The 21,207-nt window shown below is 45.1% G+C and overlaps 1 protein-coding gene across 2 annotated transcripts in view; it reads right to left on the minus strand.

Annotated features, from left to right (window-relative positions):
- Positions 1 to 13,827: 13,827 nt before the first annotated feature.
- The window catches only part of C16H10orf90 (chromosome 16 C10orf90 homolog), a 230,286-nt gene continuing 222,906 nt past the window's right edge, over positions 13,828 to 21,207 (minus strand). For both annotated transcript variants that reach the window (XM_089898351.1, XM_089898352.1), the window contains exons 8-10: positions 18,746 to 18,809; positions 14,643 to 14,742; positions 13,828 to 14,554 (exon numbers count right to left, since the gene is read on the minus strand). In XM_089898351.1, the coding sequence (XP_089754477.1) occupies positions 14,516 to 14,554; positions 14,643 to 14,742; positions 18,746 to 18,809 (203 nt within the window). In that variant the 3' untranslated portion in view covers positions 13,828 to 14,515. The remainder of the gene's footprint in view (positions 14,555 to 14,642; positions 14,743 to 18,745; positions 18,810 to 21,207) is intronic.

Consider the following 21,207-nt stretch of genomic DNA (forward strand, 5'->3'; position numbering starts at 1 on the left):
CGAGTGTTTCCTTAATTTCTCTTTCAGATTTTTCATCATTTCATGCATTTCGTATAGGAATGCAAGAGATATCTGTGCATTAATTTTGTATCCTGCTACTTTACCAAATTCATTGATTAGCTCTAGTAGTTTTCTGGAAGAGTCTTTAGGATTCTCTATGTATAGTATCATGTCATCTGCAAACAGTGACAGCTTTACTTCTTCTGTTCCTATTTGGATTCCATTTATTTCTTTTTTTTCTCTGATTGCTGTGGCTAAAACTTCCATAACTATGTTGAATAATAGTGGTGGGAGTGGATAACCGTGTCTTCTTCCTGATCTTAGAGGAAATGGTTTCAGTTTTTCACCATTGAGAATGATGTTGGCTGGGGGGTCGTCATATATGGCCTTTATTATGTGGAGGTAAGTTCCCTCTATGCCTATCCTCTGGAGGGTTTTTATCATAAATGGGCATTGAATTTTGTCAAAAGCTTTGTCTGTATCTATTGAGATGATCAATGGTTTTTCTCCTTCAATTTGTTGATACAGTGTATCACATTGTTTGATTTGCATATATTGAAGAATCCTTGCATTCCTGGGTTCAACCCCAGTTGATCATGGTGTATGATCCTTTTAATGTACTGTTGGATTCTGTTTGCTAGTATTTTGTAGAGGATTTTTGCATCTATGTTCATCAGTGATATTGGCCTGTAGTTTTCTTTCTTTGTGACATACTTGTCTGGTTTTGGTATCAAGGTGATGGTGGCCTCATAGAATGAGTTTGGGAGTGTTCCTCCCTCTGCTATATTTTGGAAGAGTTTGAGAAGGAAAGGTGTTAGCTCTTCTCTAAATGTTTGATAGAATTCAGCTGTGAAGTCATCTGGTCATGGACTTTTGTTTGTTGGAAGATTTTTAATCACAGTCTCAATTTCAGTGCTTGTGATTGCTCTGTTTATACTTTGTATTTCTTCCTGGTTCAGTCTGAGAAGTTTGTGCTTTTCTAAGAGTTTGTCCATTTCTTCCAGGTTGTCCATTTTATTGGCATATAGTTGCTTGTAGTAATCTCTCATGATCCTTTTTATTTCTGCAGTGTCAGTTGTTACTTCGTTTTTCTTTCTTTTTTAAAAAAAATTATTTATTTTATTAATTTATTACTTTTGGCTGCATTAGGTCTTTGTTGTTGCGCACAGGCTTTCTCTAGTTGCGGCGAGCGGGGGCTACTCTTCATTGTAGTGCACAGACTTCTCATTGCGGTGGTGTCTCTTGTGGAGCACGGACTCTAGGCACACAGGCTTCAGTAGTTGTGGCACATGCGCTCAATAGTTGTGGCATGTGGGCTCTAGAGCACAGGCTCGGTAGTTGTGGTGCATGGGCTTAGCTGCTCTGCGGCATGTGGGATCTTCCTGGACCAGGGCTCGAACCCATGTACCCTGCCTGCGTTGGCAGGTGATTCTTTTTTGCAGTATGCAGGGCTCTCACTGCTGTGGTCTCTCCGGTTGCAGAGCACAGGCTCCAGGCGCGCAGGCTCAGCGGCCATGGCTTACGGGCCCAGCTGCTCCACGGCATGTGGGATCTTCCCGGACCAGGGCACGAACCCGTGCTCCCTGCATCAGCAGGCGGACTCTCAACCACTGCGCCACCAGGGAAGCCCAGCAGGTGATTCTTAACCACTGCACATCAGGGAAGCCCATTACTTCTCCTTTTTTCATTTCTAATTCTATTGATTGGAGTCTTCTCCCTTTTATCCTTGATGGCTAATGGTTTATTAATTTTGTTTACCTTCTCAAAGAACCAGCTTTCAGTTTTATTGATGTTTGCTATTGTTTTGTTTCTTTCATTTATTTCTGTTCTGACCTTTATGATTTCTTTCCTTCTGCTAACTTTGGGGTTCTTTTGTTCTTCTTTCGCTAATTGCTTTAGGTGTAAGGTTAGGTTGTTTATTTGACATGTCTCTTGTTTCTTGAGGTAGGATTGTACAACTTCTTATACATCTTGTAAGAGGAATTATAAACTTCCCCCTTAGAACAGCTTTTGCTGCATCCCATAGGTTTTGGAACATCGTGTTTTCATTATCATTTGTTTCTAGGTATTTTTTATTTCCTTTTTGATTTCTTCAGTGATCTCTTGGTTATTTAGCAGTGTACTGTTTCCCTCCATGTGTTTGTATATTTTACAGACTTTTTTCCTGTAATTGATATATAGTTTCAGAGCATTGTGCTTGGAAAAGACATTTGATATGATTTCAAATTTCTTAAATTTACCAAGGCTTGTTTTGTGACCCAAGATATGATCTATCCTGGAGAATGTTCCATGAGCACTTGAGAAGAAAGTGTATTCTGCTGTTTTTGGATGGAATGTCCTATAAATATCAATTCAGTCCATCTTGTTTAATGTATCATTTAAAGCTTGTGTTTCCTTATTTATTTTCATTTTGGATGATCTGTCCATTGGTGAGAGTGGAGTGTTAAAGTCCCCTACCATGATTGTGTTACTGTAGATTTCCCCTTTTATGGCTGTTAGTATTTGCCTTATGTATTGAGGTGTTCCTATGTTGGGTGCATAAATACTTACAACTGTTATATCTTCTTCTTGGATTGCTGCCTTGATCATTATGTAGTGTCCGTCTTTGTCTCTTGTAATAGTCTTTATTTTAAAGACTATTTTGTCTGATATGAGAATTGCTACTCCAGCTTTCTTTTGATTTCCAATTTGCATGGAATATCCTTTCCCATCCCCTCACTTTCAGTCTGTTTGTGTCCCTAGGCCTGAAGTGGGTCTCTTGTAGACAGCATATATATGCATCTTTTTTTGTATCCATTCAGCCAGTCTACGTCTTTTGGTTGGAGCATTTAATCCATTTACATTTAAGGTAGTTATCGATATGTATGTTCCTATTACCATGTTCTTAATTGTTTTGGGTTTGTTATTGTACGTCTTTTCCTTCTCTTGTGTTTCCTGCCTAGAGAAGTTCCTTTAGCATTTGTTGTAAAGCTGGTTTGGTGCTGCTGAATTCTCTTAGCTTTTGCTTGTCTGTAAAGATTTTAATTTCTCCATTGAATCTGAATGAGATCTTTCCTGGGTAGAGTAATCTTGGTTATAGGTTTTTCCCTTTCATCACTTTAAGTATGTCCTGCCACTCCCTTCTGACTTGCAGAGTTTCTGCTGAAAGATTAGCTGTTAACCTTATGGGGATTCCCTTGTATGTTATTTGTTGTTTTTCCCTTGCTGCTTTTAATATTTTTCTTTGAATTTAATATTTGTTAGTTTGATTAATATGTGTCTTGGCCTGTTTTCCTTGGATTTATCCTGTATGGGACTCTCTGTCCTTCCTGGACTTGATTAACTATTTCCTTTCCCGTATTAGGGAAGTTTTCAACTATAATCTCTTCAAATATTTTCTCAGTCCCTTTCTTTTTCTCTTCTTCTTCTGGGGCACCTATAATTTGAATGTTGGTGCATTTAATGTTGTCCCAGAGGTCTTTGAAACTGTCCTCAATTCTTTTCATTCTTTTTTCTTTATTCTGCTCTGTGGTAGTTATTTCCACTGTTTTACCTTCCAGGCCACTTATCCATTCCTCTGTCTCAGTTATTCTGCTCTTGATTCCTTCTAGAGAAGTTTTAATTTCATTTATTGTGTTGTTCATCATTGTTTGTTTGCTCTTTAGTTCTTTTGGTTCCTTGTTAAATGTTTCTTGTATTTTCTCCATTCTATTTCCAAGATTTTGGATCATCTTTACTATCATTACTCTGAATTCTTTTTCAGGTAGACTGCCTATTTCCTCTTCATTTGTTTGGTCTGGTGGGTTTTTACCTTGCTCTTTCATCTGCTGTGTGTTTCTCTGTCTTTTCATTTGTCTTAACTTACTGTGTTTGGGGTCTCCTTTTCACTGGCTGTAGGTTCGTAGTTCCCATTGTTTTTGGTGTCTGCCCCCAGTGGCTAGGTTTGCTTTAGTGGGTTGTGTAGGCTTCCTTGTGGAGGGGACTGTTGCCTGTGTTCTGGTGGATAAGGCTGGATCTTTTCTTTCTGGTGGGCAGGAACGCGTCTGGTGGTGTGTTTTGGCGTGTCTGTGATCTTATTATGATTTTAGGCAGCCTCTCTGCTAATGGGTGTGGTTGTGTTCCTGTCTTGCTAGTTGTTTGGCATGGGGTGTGCAGCACTGTAGTTTGCTGGTCGTTGAGTGGAGCTGGGTCTTAGCATTGAGGTGGAGATCTCTGGGAGAGCTTTTGCCCTTTGATATTACGTGGAGTTGGGAGGTTTCTGGTGGACAAATGTCCTGAACTCGGCTCTCCCATTTCAGAGGCACCGGCCTGATACCTGGCCAGAGCACCAAGACCCTGTCAGCCACCCAGCTTAGAAGAAAAGGGAGAAAAATGAAAGAAAGAAAGAAAAAAGTAAAATAAAATAATGTTATTAAAATACAAAATAAAAAAATATTTAAAATTTAGAAAAAGAAAGAAAGAAGGGAGCAAGGAAGCCAAAAAACAAATCCACCAATGATATTAAGGGCTAAAAACTATACTAAAAAAAAAAAAAAAATCCAGACAGACAGAATCATAGGACAAATGGTAAAAGCAAAGCTATACAGACAAAATCACACAAAGGATACACATACACATTCACAAAAAGAGAAAAAGGAAAAAAAATATATATATATATTAAAAAAAAGGAAGAGAGCAACCAAATCCATAAACAAATCTACCAGTGATAATAAACTCTAAATACTAAACTAAGATAAACGTAAAACAGAAATAAATTAGATGCAGAAAGCAAACCCCCAAGTCTACAGTTGCTCCCAAAGTCCACCGCCTCAGTTGTGGGATGTTTCGTTGTCTATTCAGGTATTCCTGAGATGCAGGTACATCAAGTTGATTGTGGAGGTTTAATCCGCTGCTCCTGAGGCTGCTGGGAGAGATTTCCCTTTCTCTTCTTTGTTCGCACAGCTTCTGGGGCTCAGCTTTGGATTTGGCCCCGCCTCTGCACGTAGGTTGCCTGAGGGCGTCTGTTGTTCACTCAGACAGGACGGGGTTATAGGAGCAGCTGACTCGGGGGCTCTGGCTCACTCAGGCCGGGGTAGGGAGGGGTACAGATGCGGGGTGAGCCTGCGGCGGCAGAGGCTGTCATGATGTTGCACCAGCCTGAGGCGTGCCGTGCGTTCTCCCGGGGAAGTTGTCCCTGGATCACAGGACCCTGGCAGTGGCAGGCTGCACAGGCTCCCAGGAGGGGAGGTGTGGACAGTGGCCTGTGCTCGCACACAGCAGCAGCCTTAGCGTCTCATGCCCGTCTCTGGGGTCCGCGCTGATAGGTGCGGCTCACACCTGTCTCCGGAGTTCATTTAGGCGGTGCTCTGAATCCCCTCTCCTCGCGCTCCCCGAAACAATGGTCTCTTGCCTCAGGCAGGTCCAGACATTTGCTCAGACTCCCTCCCGGCTAGCCGTGGTGCACTAGTCCCTTCAGGCTGTGTTCACGCAGCCAACCCCAGTCCTCTCCCTGGGGTCCAACCTCTGAAGCCCGAGCCTCAGCTCCCAGCCACCGCCCGCCCTGGCGGGTGAGCAGACAAGGCTCTGGGGCTGGTGAGTGCTGGTTGGCAGGAGTCTGTCCACTTTGCCCTCTGCACCCCTGTGGCTGCGCTGTCCTCCGTGGCTCCAAAGTTTCCTCCCCCGTCCCACCCCCTGTCTCCGCCCACAAAGGGGCTTCCTAGTGTGTGGAAACTTTTCCTCCTTCACAGCTCCCTCCCACTGGTGCAGGTCCCATCCCTATTCTTTTGTCTCTGTGTTTTCTTTTTTCTTTTGCCCTACCCAGGTACATGTGGAGTTTCTTGCCTTATGGGACCTCTGAGGTCTTCTGCCAGTGTTCAGTAGGAGTTCTGTAGGAGTTGTTCCACATGTAGATGTATTTCTGATGTATCTGTGGGGAGGAAGGTGATCTCCATGTCTTACCCCTCTGTCATCTTGAAGGTACTTCCAAGTGTTCATTTCCTAATGAAGGCTCCCATGGCATGGAAAACTGAAATAAATTTGCTTTCTCCTATTAATCTGTCTTTGTCAGTTTAATTTTCCGGCCCAGCCAGGGACCCTAAAATCGTCAAGGATAATCTATTCCTCCTGGTCTCTTCATTGTCAGTAATGTTACTTAAAATGTTAGTGAAATGCCAAAGTACGTCTGCACCTTTCATTCTTAGACACATGTGCACACGTGCAGCATGGTGTCAGCATGAAGAGCTCGAACATTCTGGAGGGAAGTTGGCGTGGTTCAGGACTCAGCCCAACCCACCCACATGAAATTACCTGGGCCACTTACACCGTCCTCCCCCGCTTGCTCCACTTCCTCATGTAAAATGGAGATTATTCCGGGGGTCACACCACACTCGCGGGCTTTTCTTAATTCAGAGGCCAGCTCAGAGGAGGGAGGGGAACAATTTAAACAGCAAGGGGTGATGCCCCAGGCCTCTGCCCTGCTGGGGGACCCGACGGGAGGCGGGAATCTCTGGTCTCGCCTCACTGTGCTGAGTGGGATTGTAGTAATTTTAAAAGAAACTTTTTGTGTGTATCACATCCCCTAAACATGCCGGTTTCTTTAGCTGGTGCTCAATCGATCTGTTTCAGAGCATGGAGAGAAGTTCGTCTGCCTTCCAGATAGCACTTGGGGATTTTTAAGAGTGATTTTAACATCATAACAGTCCATTCTTATCTGACTTAGAAACTGTCTCCGCCCTCTAGCCCACACTCATGCACACACAGATCACCACTCCACCTCCTATTAAAAGGAAGCCGGTCCAGTCAGAAGCCTACCCACCTACCCGCCCACGTGAAATGTGCATGATTTGTCAATGTGTCTGTTCATTAGCCTTGAGACTTTTTTTTCCCCCAGGAAAGAAAGGAATGGCGACATCTCAGAAAACAAAAAGAGACCCTGGAGCAACTTGAGCCCTGAAACCCACTCGCTCAATATATTTCATGAGACAACAGTCTTGAAAGCCAAGCTCTGTGGGGGAGGAGACGGTAATTTTCAGAATTCCTTGGGTTTCATTAGCATGGCAAGGGCTCCACCTAAGAGACTTGATCTTGGAGATTATCTATCTATATGTCAGAGGCAGAGGAAATCTAGAATACAACATAGAGGAGAAATCCACTTCCTCTAGTTTGGACAGAAGAAGGGCTTTGTTTCTCCAGCGTGTTTCCAGACCTTTCCATGGGGCATGCAGGAAGGTGTTGGGAAGTTCCTGTATGCTCCATGGGTAGACAGGGAAGCTAATGGTACTGATTGGCAAACTAGCAAGGGAGTTATGCCAGTGAGAGCAAAGTGCCCTTGTAGACAAGGGATGCAGAGCACCGGGACTGGGGGTCTAGGGGAGTCACTGTGTAAGCAGATAGGTTAGGGGTCCCCGGAGAAAGAGAAGCAGGAATGGCTTTCTTGACATAAAAGAACTCATTTTGGCCTAAGCCATTTTTTGATCTCAGCCTGGCTGCAAGCCTTGCCCTTGAACAGGAGAAAAGTCAGTCAAATAAGACTGCAGTGATAAAACAGAGTCCTTGGGCCTCCTCAAGGGATATACATGACAATATATCTTTGAGTTCTGCGGGAACAAAGGCCCCCAGGACAGAATGATGAGGTTGACCCTCCTGACTTCAGTCAACTAAAGCTTGGACCCTGTGGACCTTTGCCCCAATTCTAGGCTGAATTCTCCTCTGCGCAAGCCCCCTCATGAACATGCACATACTTTTAGCTTAAAACTTCCCCAATTTTGCTGTTCTGGGAGACTCTGCTTTAGGAAGGATCCCCGGTGCTCTCCTTACTTGCTGCAAGTGATAATAAATCCCTCCTCCTCCCAGTCTTTGGCTTGGTTGTGCCTATTGGCTTGACACCCACCAAGAGGCAAACCCGCGGCTCAAGCTCAGAGAGCTCACCTGCTATGGACTTGGATAGCAGATGCCGGTAGAACAGGCAAGGAACAGCGTGGATGCAGAGGACAGCAAGGGTCCTGTCTTAGTCTACTCGGGCTGCCATATGAGATACCACATACTGAGGGGCTTTTCTAACGTAAATCTGTCACATTTCTGGAGGCTGAGAAGTCCAAGATCAAGGTGCCGGCAAGGTATGTTTCACTTCAAGGTCTCTTCCCTTGGCTTGCAGGCGGCCGCTCTCTTGTTGTGTGCTCACACGACCTCTTCCTTGTGCCCTCGGAGACACAGAGTGCCAGCCCTCTGCCATCTCTTCTTATAAGGACACTAGTCCTGCCGGATCAGGGCCCCACCCTCGCGTGACCTCACTTAGCCTTAATTATTTCTATAGATGCTCCATCTCCAAATACAGCCACAGGGAGTGAAGGCTTCACAAAGTGAGTTTGTGGAGTTACAAACATTCAGTCAGTAACGGGTCCATTGCTATCTGAGGACCTGAAAGCAGATCTGAGACTCTGTTTTACTCACCCCTGAGTTCTTCCCATGTGTATATGAGACTACATGTTAATAAACTTGTTTGTCTTGGTCTTCTTAGTCTGTTTTTTGTTACAGAGCCCTGAGAACCTAAGATGGATAGAGGGAAAATGTCTCCCTGTGTGACACGTGGTTAACACTCAAAAAAAAAAAGAAATTCTAAGCTATCATTTTTAGAAACACTTGGATGGGATCCTGGGTTCAGCAGTTTTCTGTTCAAGCTCTCCTCTTTTCTGTTCGGAGGATGCTCACTGTCGACCAATCCAAGACCACTTCGTGTGGGGCGGGGGCTGGGAGGTAGAGGAATCTTGCTTGACTGCTAATTGAGAATTAGGGTTGAAACACCCCAATCTGAAACGAATTCCGCAAAAGCATATATCACCAATTAGAATCAATTTCACCATCTAGAAATATTGATGTCTACACACCCCAGTTTAATCCATGCACAAATCTTTCTTATCCATCATAGAGATGTAGGCTTAGCCTTGCTAATGAAATGTCACGGGCTACCAAAAACCCAGAAAAATATCCTGGATTATTTTGTCATTTTGATTTAATAAACGTTTCAACTGAGAGAGAAAGACTTGGAATTATAATTATGTCAGCATATAATAATTAAATCTGGCCTAAGCAGCCTCCAGGTATATTTTTAAACAAAAACAAACACAAAAATTCTGTACGTGAGCTCAATAGCTTTTAATGGTAAGCACACATTTGGCAACACATAACCGTTAAGTGGATCATCGCTAATTCCTTCAGTATCCGTGTAATAACAACAGTCACGAGGAACCACAGTGGATTTAACACACAGTGTGGGTTTATTTCTTTATAAATAGGCAGCAGTGAAAAGATTTATAATTTCCCTCTTGCTGACATCAGTGGGCAAGTAAGGCAGGCGGCCCCGTCGGCTCTGATGAAAAGATATCACACGTTGTATGCAGTTAACATGGGTAACGGTTGTAATATCTTTCCTCTGATGTCAGTTACAGCTGTTGCCCCATTTCAGGCATGTCAGCAAAGTTCAGCTATTTGCACAAAGGGAGGATGCTCTGAAAGTCATCCACAGGACATTTTTCCTATGTCTTTCACGCTGGGCGTTGTCTCATCCAAAAGATTTAAATCCTTAATTGTTTTTCCCCAGCTGCAAGTTAGACCCCAAAACTTCTTTCTCTTCCCTTTTAAGCTTTGACAAGAACAAGCCAGCCTTTTTGAAGGTCCTAGAGGCAAGGCAAGTCTCCCCACCCCCGACCCCTTTGTCAAGGTCCTGATGTGTGAAGATCTGAGAGAAAGACCACTGCTTGAAGTCACGTTTCCGGCTGCAGTCTGGCAGGTAACAGCAGCCGCCCTGAAGCGGATGTGAAAACCTTCTTAGAGAAGCAAGAGAAACGGGAAGGATTTCAACGCCTGCCCCCCTACGCACACCCCAGACAACTACCTCAGACAGTCTCTTGGGGTCCCAGCATCAGAACTCTGCCTGAGGCAGCCGACGGACTTGAAAGAAACCCTCCATTTGGGGGGGCAACGTGCCAATATCGTCACTATGCTCCATGTGGAGAAAACATCTGTGCGGAGGAGCCCGCCTCTCCCAGGCCAGCAGCCTGACGGTGGGGAGACGGGCCGTGGATTCTCCGGGAAGTTTCTGACAGCCTGCTCTCCAAAGAAGTGGGAGACATCGTGTCCACGGGGGACAGAGGAGGCTGGAGCGACTTCCAAAGTGTTTCAGCCCTTGGGGTGGCTCGTTCAGCTCAGGGACAGCCGATTCCAAAAGGTTTCTATTTAGCTAGACATTCGTGGGTCATTATCAAGTATTGATGAAAGTACAAATCCAGTGAACTCTGTAACGGAGAACCATCTGCTGATAGACTCATTTTAATCACTTCACAGATCATTTCCTTTGCTTTTAATACACGTGCCCACACTCTCACACAAACCCACAGTGAATCCTTTCTGTTTTTGCCATCACGTTCTTACTTCCTTAACCCAGAACCCGCCTGTCCCTGCTGTCAGAGACACTCCAGTGGGGCGAGGTGGCCGCACATCCCCTTCCTCTTGTTCTGCATCTGATCTGCCTCATGCTCAGACCGTTGGCCACTTGATATGGTTGGAGACCAGGTCCATGGCCTGCAACTTTTATACCGACAAGTGCTGACGTGGGAGGACTTCTGAGGGAATAGGATTTTCAAACGTTCTTCAACAATTGGTTGTTTCGCAAATAGTTCTTTCAATGAGCCTTGTTTCATCTGAGCAAGCATTTGCTGACTCACCCAGGGAGCACACAGCTTCCAGGAAGTTGGATTGGCAATAGACGCTGGCTAAAAAAAACCCAGACAATTGTTTTCCCATTATTCCATTACCAGCTGGCAGAGAGGACAAATCACCAAAATAGGCATTTCTCCTTCGACGTGAAGTCATGGAGACCACGGGAAGGCAGGCTGGTGCTGGGACCGTCTGGTCTGTCCATCTCAAATGATTCCAAATGTTGCCTGGTCCCAGCTCACAAGTTCCAGCTACAAAACTTTAACTCCTGCTACTTGCATTATCATTGAAGGATTGCTCCATGCCAGAACCCAAACAAACTTAGTGGTAAAGAAATCAGCTCTATGGGCTTCCCTGGTGGCGCAGCGGTTGAGAGTCCGCCTGCCGATGCAGGGGACACGGGTTCGTGCCCCGGTCTGGGAGGATCCCACATGCCGCGGAGCGGCTGGGCCCATGAGCCATGGCCGCTGAGCCTGCGCGTCCGGAGCCTGTGCTCCGCAACGGGAGAGGCCACAACAGTGAGAGGCCCGCGTACCGCAAAAAAAAAAAAAAAAAAAAAAAAGAAATCAGCTCTAGGACAGAATTTGATTTTTGATTATTGAAGTTACAATGATAAATTCTACTTAGAATTTCAAAACCCTACTCTTTCCCGAAGGCTGATTTTAATAAGAGAATCCAGCACGTGGGTGACCAATTCCTGACAGAACTATAGGGACAGCTATTATGATTCAAACCTTTACTTCCATATTTATTATAACATTATTGTATTTCTGTTACAACCTCATTATAACAGAAAAGAAATGCTGGATACCTGAAATTCAGTCATCAGCATTCAAAAACAGAAAAAACAACAACTACGATAATAGAGAAGAAATCAGTCGAGCGGAAACCAAAACTTTAATTTGCAGCCTTGTCCTGAGCTGGCTGTCCAGAGGGAAGCCCGGCTCAAGCCAGAGAGCGTATATTCCTACCCACTACTTACTTCAGGCACCTTAGCTAAGACTGTCCTAAGAAATACATTGTTCAGTGGCATTTAATCTCAGGTGAGCTTTGACTTATTCTTTTGATTTAAACACTTGGCATCAGGTTTGCAAAGAGGGGGGAAGCCCTTCGTGGACACTGTTGAAAGCTGGCTCCATCAAGGCATTCTGAGATATTTAGATGTTAGCTCACATAAATCCACTTTTTAGAAAGTGTCACCGAACTGTCTAGAAGTGATGGGCCCTGAATTTAAATTATTGGTTAGGGAAAGCTTTGGAAACTCTCTGAAGATATTAAAGAAAAATAAGAAAAAGGTGTGGCAGGACAGCTACCCAAGAAAGACTGCCCTAAACTAATATCAGATTCGGTGAAAAAACAAATCCGGAAGAGGCCTAGTAATTTCACAAAAGCCGAATTAAGCTTAAGGGCAAGCCTAACCATGCTGTTGAAATTGTTTCTAAGAGTGAGAAGAGCTTGAGAGACAACACTTTGCAAAGCATCCAGTTTGTACGACTGATTTTTGCTGTAGCAACATCTACAAATTCAACCGTCTTTTTGGTGCATCTTCTCAGTGCCAAGCTAAGGGGTTATGAGAATGAACAACTGCTGGCTCTGTGCTCAGGGTTTATCAGGACACTCTACTTCCACATCAATGTACCTATGACAGGACACACTCAGGCTATTTGCTTTGGGCCAGGTACCCTTCTAAGCACTCAGCTCACACTGGCTTATTCCATTCCTATAACAAACTTATCTCCATTTGATAGATAAGCAAACTGAGGCAAGGTTAAATAACTGGCCACACCAGTCAGTTTATCATCACACACCTCCAAAGGCAGCCTTTTTGCCTTCTCTGTTAAAATGGATCCAGGCCCTTGCAATGTTTCCCCTCTACCTGCTGGCACACTGCCATGCTTTGCCAGTAGAGGGAGCGGGGGAGACACTGCAGGAGGAGAAGGGCATGGTTCCCACACCAGGGACAGTGGCTCAAGGTCCCTGCAAACGTGCACCCCCCCATCCACCCACCCGGTTCCTGCAGGTCAAGCTACTGGCGGCACTCGGTGGCCAGCTGCCTACCCCAGCACCTCCCTCAGGTGGTGTAGCAGAGTGCCTCCAAGGAGACAGTTTCCAACAATATCTAGATCTTCGCCCAGGAGCCTGGGGAGTACTTGTCCTCAGGGCAGCACTGCTCCTTTAACTGCTATTCCCACCTGTATTCTTTTGAGTTCTCTTTACTGCTCGGTAGCCAATCCCGCATCACTCCAATCCTCTCTTATGGTTTATAACCACGTACATTAAACTTCCCTGTTCACGTCGCTGCGAGGTTCCTCTCTCCTGAGGGGGTCCAGACTGATACACTTGCCTACAGCCACAGACCAGGGCGCAGTGCAGCCAAGACGTGAATCCAGAGTCTCCACTCATGGTGGCATATGGTCAGACCATCTTGCTGGGCAACACGGCACAGGTTCTGATGCCACGTGCACCCAGAGTGAAGTGCCCATCCATACCGAGGGCAGGGCAGAGGAGACGTGACAGGAGAGAACTCAGGCTGAGCTTTCAAATAGTTTTCCAGCAGATACGCAGAGGAAAGGCATTCCAGGAAGAGGGGATGGTGCATGCAGCCGTGGGAGGAGGGAAAGGGACAGAAGTGTCACCAGGGCTCCTGCCTAATCCCCTAAGCCGCCTTCTCATCGCCGGGGAGATTCCTAGTGAGATGTGGGGACTTCAGAATCCTAACCTTGCTCTCAACAACATCCCGACACCTCTCATACCAGCTCTCTGGGGAAAACCTTCTCCCCAGGCATCGGGAAGAACAAGGGCCCTGACCTGGGGGCTGTGATGGTCAGAAGGTGGTGGCACAGGCGCAGGTCAGAGGTCCCCACTGGACCTTGGTGACATTTCTCTCTGAGCACCATCTGTACTGGCTGCTTTGTTCATAACACAGAACACGGAAAAGAGCAATACTTTAATTTTTGTAATAATTGCATTTATTTCCATTTTTGATAAAGCTATTGCTCTTCACTCCCCAAACACACATTTATAAATAATGGACATTGTAATTGTTTGGAGGAACAAACGTTAGAGTTGGAGCCATCAAGCCATTTTCAGCAACACAGCTCTTTTTGGGGGCTGGAGGGTTTACAGAAAACACTGAAGTTACCTACAACTTTTTTCAGCCAATTCTGCCCTCATGGCTTCCATGGAAATAGGCTCTTTTGCTAAACAAAGGCAGGTCCTGGGAGTAGGGTGGGAGTAGTGAGGGCCGCTTTGATCACCCCAGGTCACCAAGAAACAGGTCACTCGTCCCCAGCCCCTGCAGAGCGCCCGCCTAGTTCCAAAGTTTGCCTTCAGTATTTCATGGCACACACACCCAGAGAGGTTGCAAACACACTGTGTGATATCCCCAAATTTGGGGTTTGCAGAACTGGCAGAAGTTGAGATTGGTATTTTGAAAGTGATGTATTTTAGGTCCTAGAAATTTGATGAAAAAAAAAAAAACCCAGCTCCCAGGGATCTAAGCCCACTTGAGCATACAAGACCTTTCTGCCTGAGTGGAAATGGTAGGGGGAAAAACCAGAAGCAAAAGATAAAATTCAGAAGTAAAAAAACAAATGAAGGGACCGTATCGAGTGGGTTCAGTTGAGTTGATTACCCCACTGCGGTCTGATGATCCATTTCCTCAAGGGTTTTTGTTTCTGCTTGGTTTGGGTCAGCAATTCAGGAAGCTATGCTTTCCTTTATGAAAAAAAAAAATCAAAAGTAAAATAAGTATTTCACGTCATGAAGATAATGCTAAGTTTAATGGCTTATCCAGCGTTTGAAGTCATCCCAGGTCCAGGTAGAGGGTCAGCAGGGCAGCCTGTGGTTAGACTGCATTCCTTTGAAGGAGCTGGTCCAGTAATTGCTAGGGAATTAGAGACAAAGAAGTCAAGTTCAGAGTCAGCATCTGGGCACCACACACACGTCACACCTGCTGGCGGCCGGGCCATTACCTTTTTGAAGACTTCGGCCCGGAGTCTGTTACTCTGTAAGATCACCCTTTTCTTTTGTTCTTCTTTTTTCTTTCTAACTTCCGGCAAGTTATTATAGATTCTGAAACAGATTCAGAAAACATTCTGAATGGTAGCGAGATAGCGTGTGTCTGCTGTGGATCTGTGTCCTCTCTTGTCAGCAGGCTCTTCCATTTCAAAGGGATGATCAGCTGCATATGGGCCACCTCGCATCTGTGAGACCCCAAGACCCGGGGCTCCCCTGAGCATCTCCAGATGGGACTGCCCAGGCAGGGGCCACGCAGCAGACGGAGCCCCACCCAGGGCAAAGCTGGAGAGGCCGGGTGTTTAATCAAGAAGTTACTTTTCTTGTCTCTCCATCTTCTACGATAATTAACCACTTGCTTGTAAAATGAGAGATTCTAGACCTATGCTTTGCCACTCTGAGTGTAAACTTACCTTTTACCAAATACCTAATACCTTTTCGCCACTCTATTTTTGTCTCCCTATGACTTAGAAAAGGAGCAGCGAATCAATGGAAGTAGCAGGAATTGTACTGGAATGACACACACATAAAATATGTGTGTGTCTGCCTCTTTATCTACTGCATTCCTAATGAAGCTGTTTCCAAATACCTCTCAGGCATATGTATTGATATTATGTTCTTGTCCTGGTGTAAAATTAGCAGCTTCCAAGACACAAGCAGGGCCTGAGGGACCCTTCTTCTGGGCCCTTTCTTCTTACTTCCCTACAGAAATTGTTTATGTACTGATGCCAAACAAGATTTCTGCTGGAATCCACAGACACAGAGGAGACACTGTAGCCTGAGCTTTTGGGGTGCTGTACACGTGGCACTTGGATTAACACCTCTTGTTTTATTTTCTCTCGTGTTTGAAAGCCAGACAAAATTTAACATGTTGCCCTCTTAAAATAATAATTACAAACTATACAAGTATTGATGATGACAATATTAGCAGGTGACATTGTCTTGGTTATAGGGCACTAGGCTATCTTTTTATGAATTTACCTTTTAAAAATTTTTATCTATTTATTTTTTATTGAAATATAGCTGATTTACAATGTTATGTTAGTTTCAGGTGTACAGCAGTGATTCAGTTATACATATACATATATATTATTTTTCAGATTCTTTTCCTTTATAGATAATTACAAAGTATTGATTCTAGTTCCCTGTGCTATACAGTAGGTCCTTGTTGGTTATCTATTTTATATATAGTAGTGTGTATGTGTTAATCCCAAACTCCTAATTTACCCTTCCCGCCCCTCCCCCTTTGGTAACCATAAGTTTGATTTCTATGTCTGTGGGTCTTTCTGTTTTGCAAATAAGTTCATTTGTATCATTACTTTTTTAGATTCCACATATAATTGATATCATATGATATCTGTCTTTCTCTGTCTGACCTACTTCACTTAGTATGATCATCTCTAGGTCCATCCATGTTGCTGCAAATGGCATTATTTCATTCTTTTTTAGGGCCGAGTAATATTCCATTGCATATGTAGACCACGTCTTCTTTATCCATTCGTCTGTCAATGGACACTGAGGCTGCTTCCATATCCTGGCTATTGTAAATAGTGCTGCAATGAACATTGGGGTGCGTGTGTCTTTTCGAATTATGGTTTTCTCTCAATATATGCTCAGAAGTGGGATTGTTGGATCATATGGTAGTTCTGTTTTTAGTTTTTTAAGGAGCCTCCATACTGTTCTCCATAGCGGCTGCACCAATTTACATTCCCACCAACAGCGCAAGAGGGTTCCTTACTAGGCCAATCACCTGACATGAATTTTCCCGGGTAGCCCTCACGACAGTTGGAAGAGACACCGTCCAGTGTCCTGCTGTTATGGGAGTGAGGAACCCATCCCCAGCGAGGTCAGGAGGCCAGTGGCATCCCTCGGCTGGTGAATGAGGGGCTGGGAGTCCGGCCTCGGTCTGTCTGACTTCATGCAACACTGTTCCCCAATCATGTAGTGTAGAGTGACCTGGGAATTGCTGGCACATGGCACAGTGCCTGGCACACTGAGGGCATCGACATGATCTAAATGAACACACGACTGCCAAATCGAAGAGCAGTTCTAGAGGGGACCAGGAGAAGTCTGTCAGGGTCAGTAGGAAATCTGACATGTCCCAAAGCTCCACAGTGGAAATCCTTCTAGACACGCATCTTCCCGAGCTTGACCATCTGATCTTGTGGGGAGTTTAGGATAAAACTTCCTAGGCCTCAGCCCTGGAGCTTCTGCTGCAGTATTTTCTTAACATCCTCAATAAATTATGGCACATTTGTACAATGGACCACTCTGCATCAATGAGGAAAATCATCCATGTCTTCTGACATAGAAAAAGACCCCACAGACACAAAGTAAAAGAAGCAAGCTACAGAAAGATAATATTGTATATAGCATGATCCCATTTATGGTTAAGGATTAGATAACTAATAATAGTTATCTAATTAGATACTAAATAGTTATCTAATTTGTACGTCTAAATAGACGTACAAATAAACGTCTATTTTCAGGCAGAGAGAAAGGCCTGAAATGATATACAGGATGCTGATAACTGTGGTGTCTCTGGAGAAAGTACAAGGCTGGGAGGTGGGGCAGGAGGGGGGCCAGTAAGTCATGAGGGGACCTCAGCTCTCTCTCCTCTGTTTGAATTTTTTTAAATGAAAATGTAATTTAATAATATAACTGATAACAAAGAATACAAAAGAAAAGGAAGCTCCAGTGTGATTCTGTGGGTGCGTGAGGTCTGAGAACCGGGGACTGAGCCCACCCAGGGCACAGCCCACAGAGCAGAGTGGAAGTCCTGTTACCGACCGCATCTGAGGAGACCTGGCTTCCAGCCAGGGAAGCCATGATGTGGGGAACAGCATTACTCTGCTCATCGGTCCTCTCAGAGCCTCAGTTTCCTCTCAGTAGAATGATATGGTGATACTCTGTCCACGAATGCTGCTTTGAGATCTACATTTTAATTTCAAGTCTCCATAATAGCAGCTCTGGACTTAGGGACCAGGAGGGGAAGATGTGGCTGAATTTTCCACCAAATTGAAAAAGGAATACTTTTGGCACGAGGTATACACAACTTTGCACTTCCGAAACGGCAGGTCTTGAAACCCAGTGGCCCTTTAAAAACCCCAGTTAGAAAGCTGCGCATTGGGTCATTAATGGGATGGTCCCCTTTCTCCTCACTTTTACTTTTTTATTTACAAAGAGGTTCCCTACAGATAATCAAAGTTGGCTAATTGTCATGGAAACAATATAATCATGGGAAAGCAGAGATTTTACGCCTGGAGTGGGGAGAAATGTATTCTTCCTATTTTAATGGCTTCTCTAAGTTGTACTATCAATTTGGTTAAATTGTTATAGGTCCTCCCAGTGCTAGATACTTTATTATAAACTAATGGCATTTTACTTGGATGAACTTGGCAAACTCTGTCAAGTTATTACATTTGGGTTGGGAGGCCAGGTCTCAGAAAGAATGGCAGCCTTTGTGTGTTGGTGAGAACGAGTGGGCGTCTAGAATAGCAACCAGCCAAGCAGGACAGGGAGAGTTTGCGGGCAGCAGGGCCGCCAAGCCCGCCGGCGATGCGGTGCCAAAGAGGCTGGCTTGCGGCCCTCTGTGGCTTCGCTGGCCCCATGTACCATCGGCCTCCAAGCCTGGATGCTTTTCTCCAGGCTCTGCCACTGTCAAGGCCCTCAGGAGACCTAGCTTCTCTCCTCCTCATAAAATTACCTGCGAAGGTGCACAGTGACAAACAGCACCTGCCCAGAGCAACGATGGGAAAGTGCAGAAACATTCCTGTTATGAGTCTGGGGATCTCTTAGAGACCAATTACAGGACTGGCTCAGAATCCAAGACCCACCACGTTCCTAAGGTTTTTCCAAGAACGACATTAGCATTCAGAGGCGCGATTCAACAACTTCACTTCTTTCAGCCACAGCTTTTCAAATCCACGGCCAAGAAGACCTCAGAACTTAAACGTGGACCTAGAAATAGTGGCCCAGCTGGACAGTGCCTGGATCCATCAAGCCATCCCTCCGCCCTCCTCCCCCACTTTTTTTGACCGCACACAATATAATCAAGTACCTTTTAGATCGCATGTGCATCTCCTTCTCTGAAATGTACCTTTCTTTCGGTTTGAACAAGTTATCTGGAAAAAAAAAAAAGTGGAAAGAGGATTAATTTCAGAAGGTACAGATGTTGCACATTTCTAGAGAAACATCATGGTGGGCTTAGTTCACTCCCTGTTATCCATCCTTAATCTAAGCCCAGTCTGTTACAAACACGCAGGACTCAGTAGACACACACACCATGCACAGTTGTATTGAAATCAACAAACAGTTAAACATGGGCATGAAATTCAAGGTTAACATCTAATAGACTTTATGGTCAGTGACTCCTTTGCCTGCGGCATTTAGCAATAAAGAGTCATAGTTAACTGGGGTAGTGCCACTGTGGCATGAAAATGTGTTTCAGTGTCGCTCTGGGTGCAGGGCCCTGGGTGTGAGGTCATCCCATCCACAAAAAATCTCCACACTAGGTTTTTGGTGCCTCTGAGGACAAGGAAATCTCCCACAATTGCTAGAACACTTTCAGAGCTGGAGCTTTCGCTCACAATTGTAGTCTCCATCAGGGATGCTCGGCCTCTGCATCCTTTCTAATGGAGGGATTAGCCCTTTCCAAGGTCAGAAAATGTAATGGACAACAACATAAGAGTAATGTCTGTCTAGTGTCCTTTAAGAAAGTACACGGTGGCTAAAGATGACTTTGAGTCTGGAATTTTTTTTAATGAAAGTACATATTGCTCATCACAAGGATGTTTACAGATGGCACACTTAAAAGTGGTCTGTGTTTTTTCAAAAACTGTGTATACCTTTTTGCGATAACTCTGAAATCCCCATGAGACTCTCAGCGCTATGGGTTAGACAAGAGGCTGGCACACAGAAATGTTTCATGGGGGTGCTTGTTGCATGGGGATACATCTGAACAGCCACCACACATACTGTCTGGAACCCCTGGACGGTAACCAGCTCCACTGCCTTCATTCAGCACAAGCAGACAGGTGACTCGATGTCCTTCAATCATGGAGTTGCAGAGTGGGCTCCCTGTGACCCCCAGCCAAGACTCCACCATGTTTCTATCAGTCTCCTCCACCTGGGCCTGTCCCCCCTCGCTCAACACTCCAGTGGAGCCACCGAAGATTTCTCAGGCTTGAGAATATACCAAATTTTCCAGGAATATACAAGAAGGTGGGATAGAGGTGTGGATACGAAGACATCTCTTCCCCTCTGGGGAACTGTAACATAGCTACCGATTTACAATATGGAAACAACACAGTGGCTGAACTTGTATTCTGTCTGGTTATAAACATAAAAGAAAAAGATGGCACCATTATTCAACTTCAGAGACAAGATTCAAAGGAAAAATAGAAGAAAAGAGAAAGAAATCAGAAGAGTTTTCCCAGAGAAGGGAAAACGTCCCCAGTGTTTGGAAGGGCACTGGGCCGTGTGAACCAGGAGAGTCAATGTCTCCATGAAGACTGATCTGCAGAGACGCCTCCCAGCGCCCGCCCTCTGCTCACCCTCCAGACAGGGCCCGGCCAGAGCCCAGGACCTCAGGAAAATCCCAGCAGCATTCCAAAGAAATGGGCTGTCACCTTAAGGCAGTCAGCATCTTGGACAAGCAAATACACGTCCGCCTGAAGACCCCCACTGAGGCAGGGAGGAGCCTCCGACAGAGACTTCGCCCTGGGTCTGCACCAGCATTCCTCAGGAGCCACTCAGGATTAGGGAAAGGGTGACGTGAACAGATGCACGGTACCCCAAGGGAATAGAAATGTTACAAAGTGCATTTACAATATTTCTATAATCTCAGTTCAATCGTATGTGGTCTCCCCTCAGAAGTTAGTTCTGTTTTTGTTTTGGTTCGGTTTGTTTCCTTTGAGCACCTGATACCACAATGAAGCTCTGGTCTTACTTCCAAGAGGAAACAAAAGCAAACGTGAGCTATCTGGCACCTCCACTGTTTTGTTTTCTGAACTCTTCTCCGCCCGCTGTGCCTCAGCACAAGTTTAAATTCTGGGCCCAGCAGCCCATGTTAGGTGCAAAACAAGCATGTCTGTATCCAAGACGGCCCACCCCAGCTGGCGGGCTCCACCCCGCACCTCGCTGGCTGCTGTTGATTCTGAGTTTTCACAACAGCACCAGGCCCACGTGACGGATAGTGGGGATGCTTTCTGGATGGGATGGAAGAGAGGAAGAAAGCGAGGCTCTACCTTCCTGGGGGAAGTTGTTTGAAATAATCAAGTGTGTCGCTAATGGCTCCCAGCCTCGCTAGAGTAAAAAGAACCCTATTTGGCACTTTGAGAGGGAAAGCGGCAGGAAGAGGGGAGGGGGCAGGGTGACACCTGAGGGTCAGCATTACTACTTATAATAAACAGCTAGTGTTTATTGGATCGCTATAGATCTTCACACCAACCCTGTGACATACTCATATTTCTTTTGTATTTTAGGGTTGGAAAATCAAAGTTCAAAGGGCCAAGGGTTTCC

The sequence above is a fragment of the Delphinapterus leucas genome, chromosome 16 (genome assembly GCF_059928025.1).
Source record: "Delphinapterus leucas isolate spDelLeu-1000000601 "Yukka" chromosome 16, BTC_Dleu_Yukka2, whole genome shotgun sequence".
NCBI lineage: Eukaryota > Metazoa > Chordata > Mammalia > Artiodactyla > Monodontidae > Delphinapterus > Delphinapterus leucas.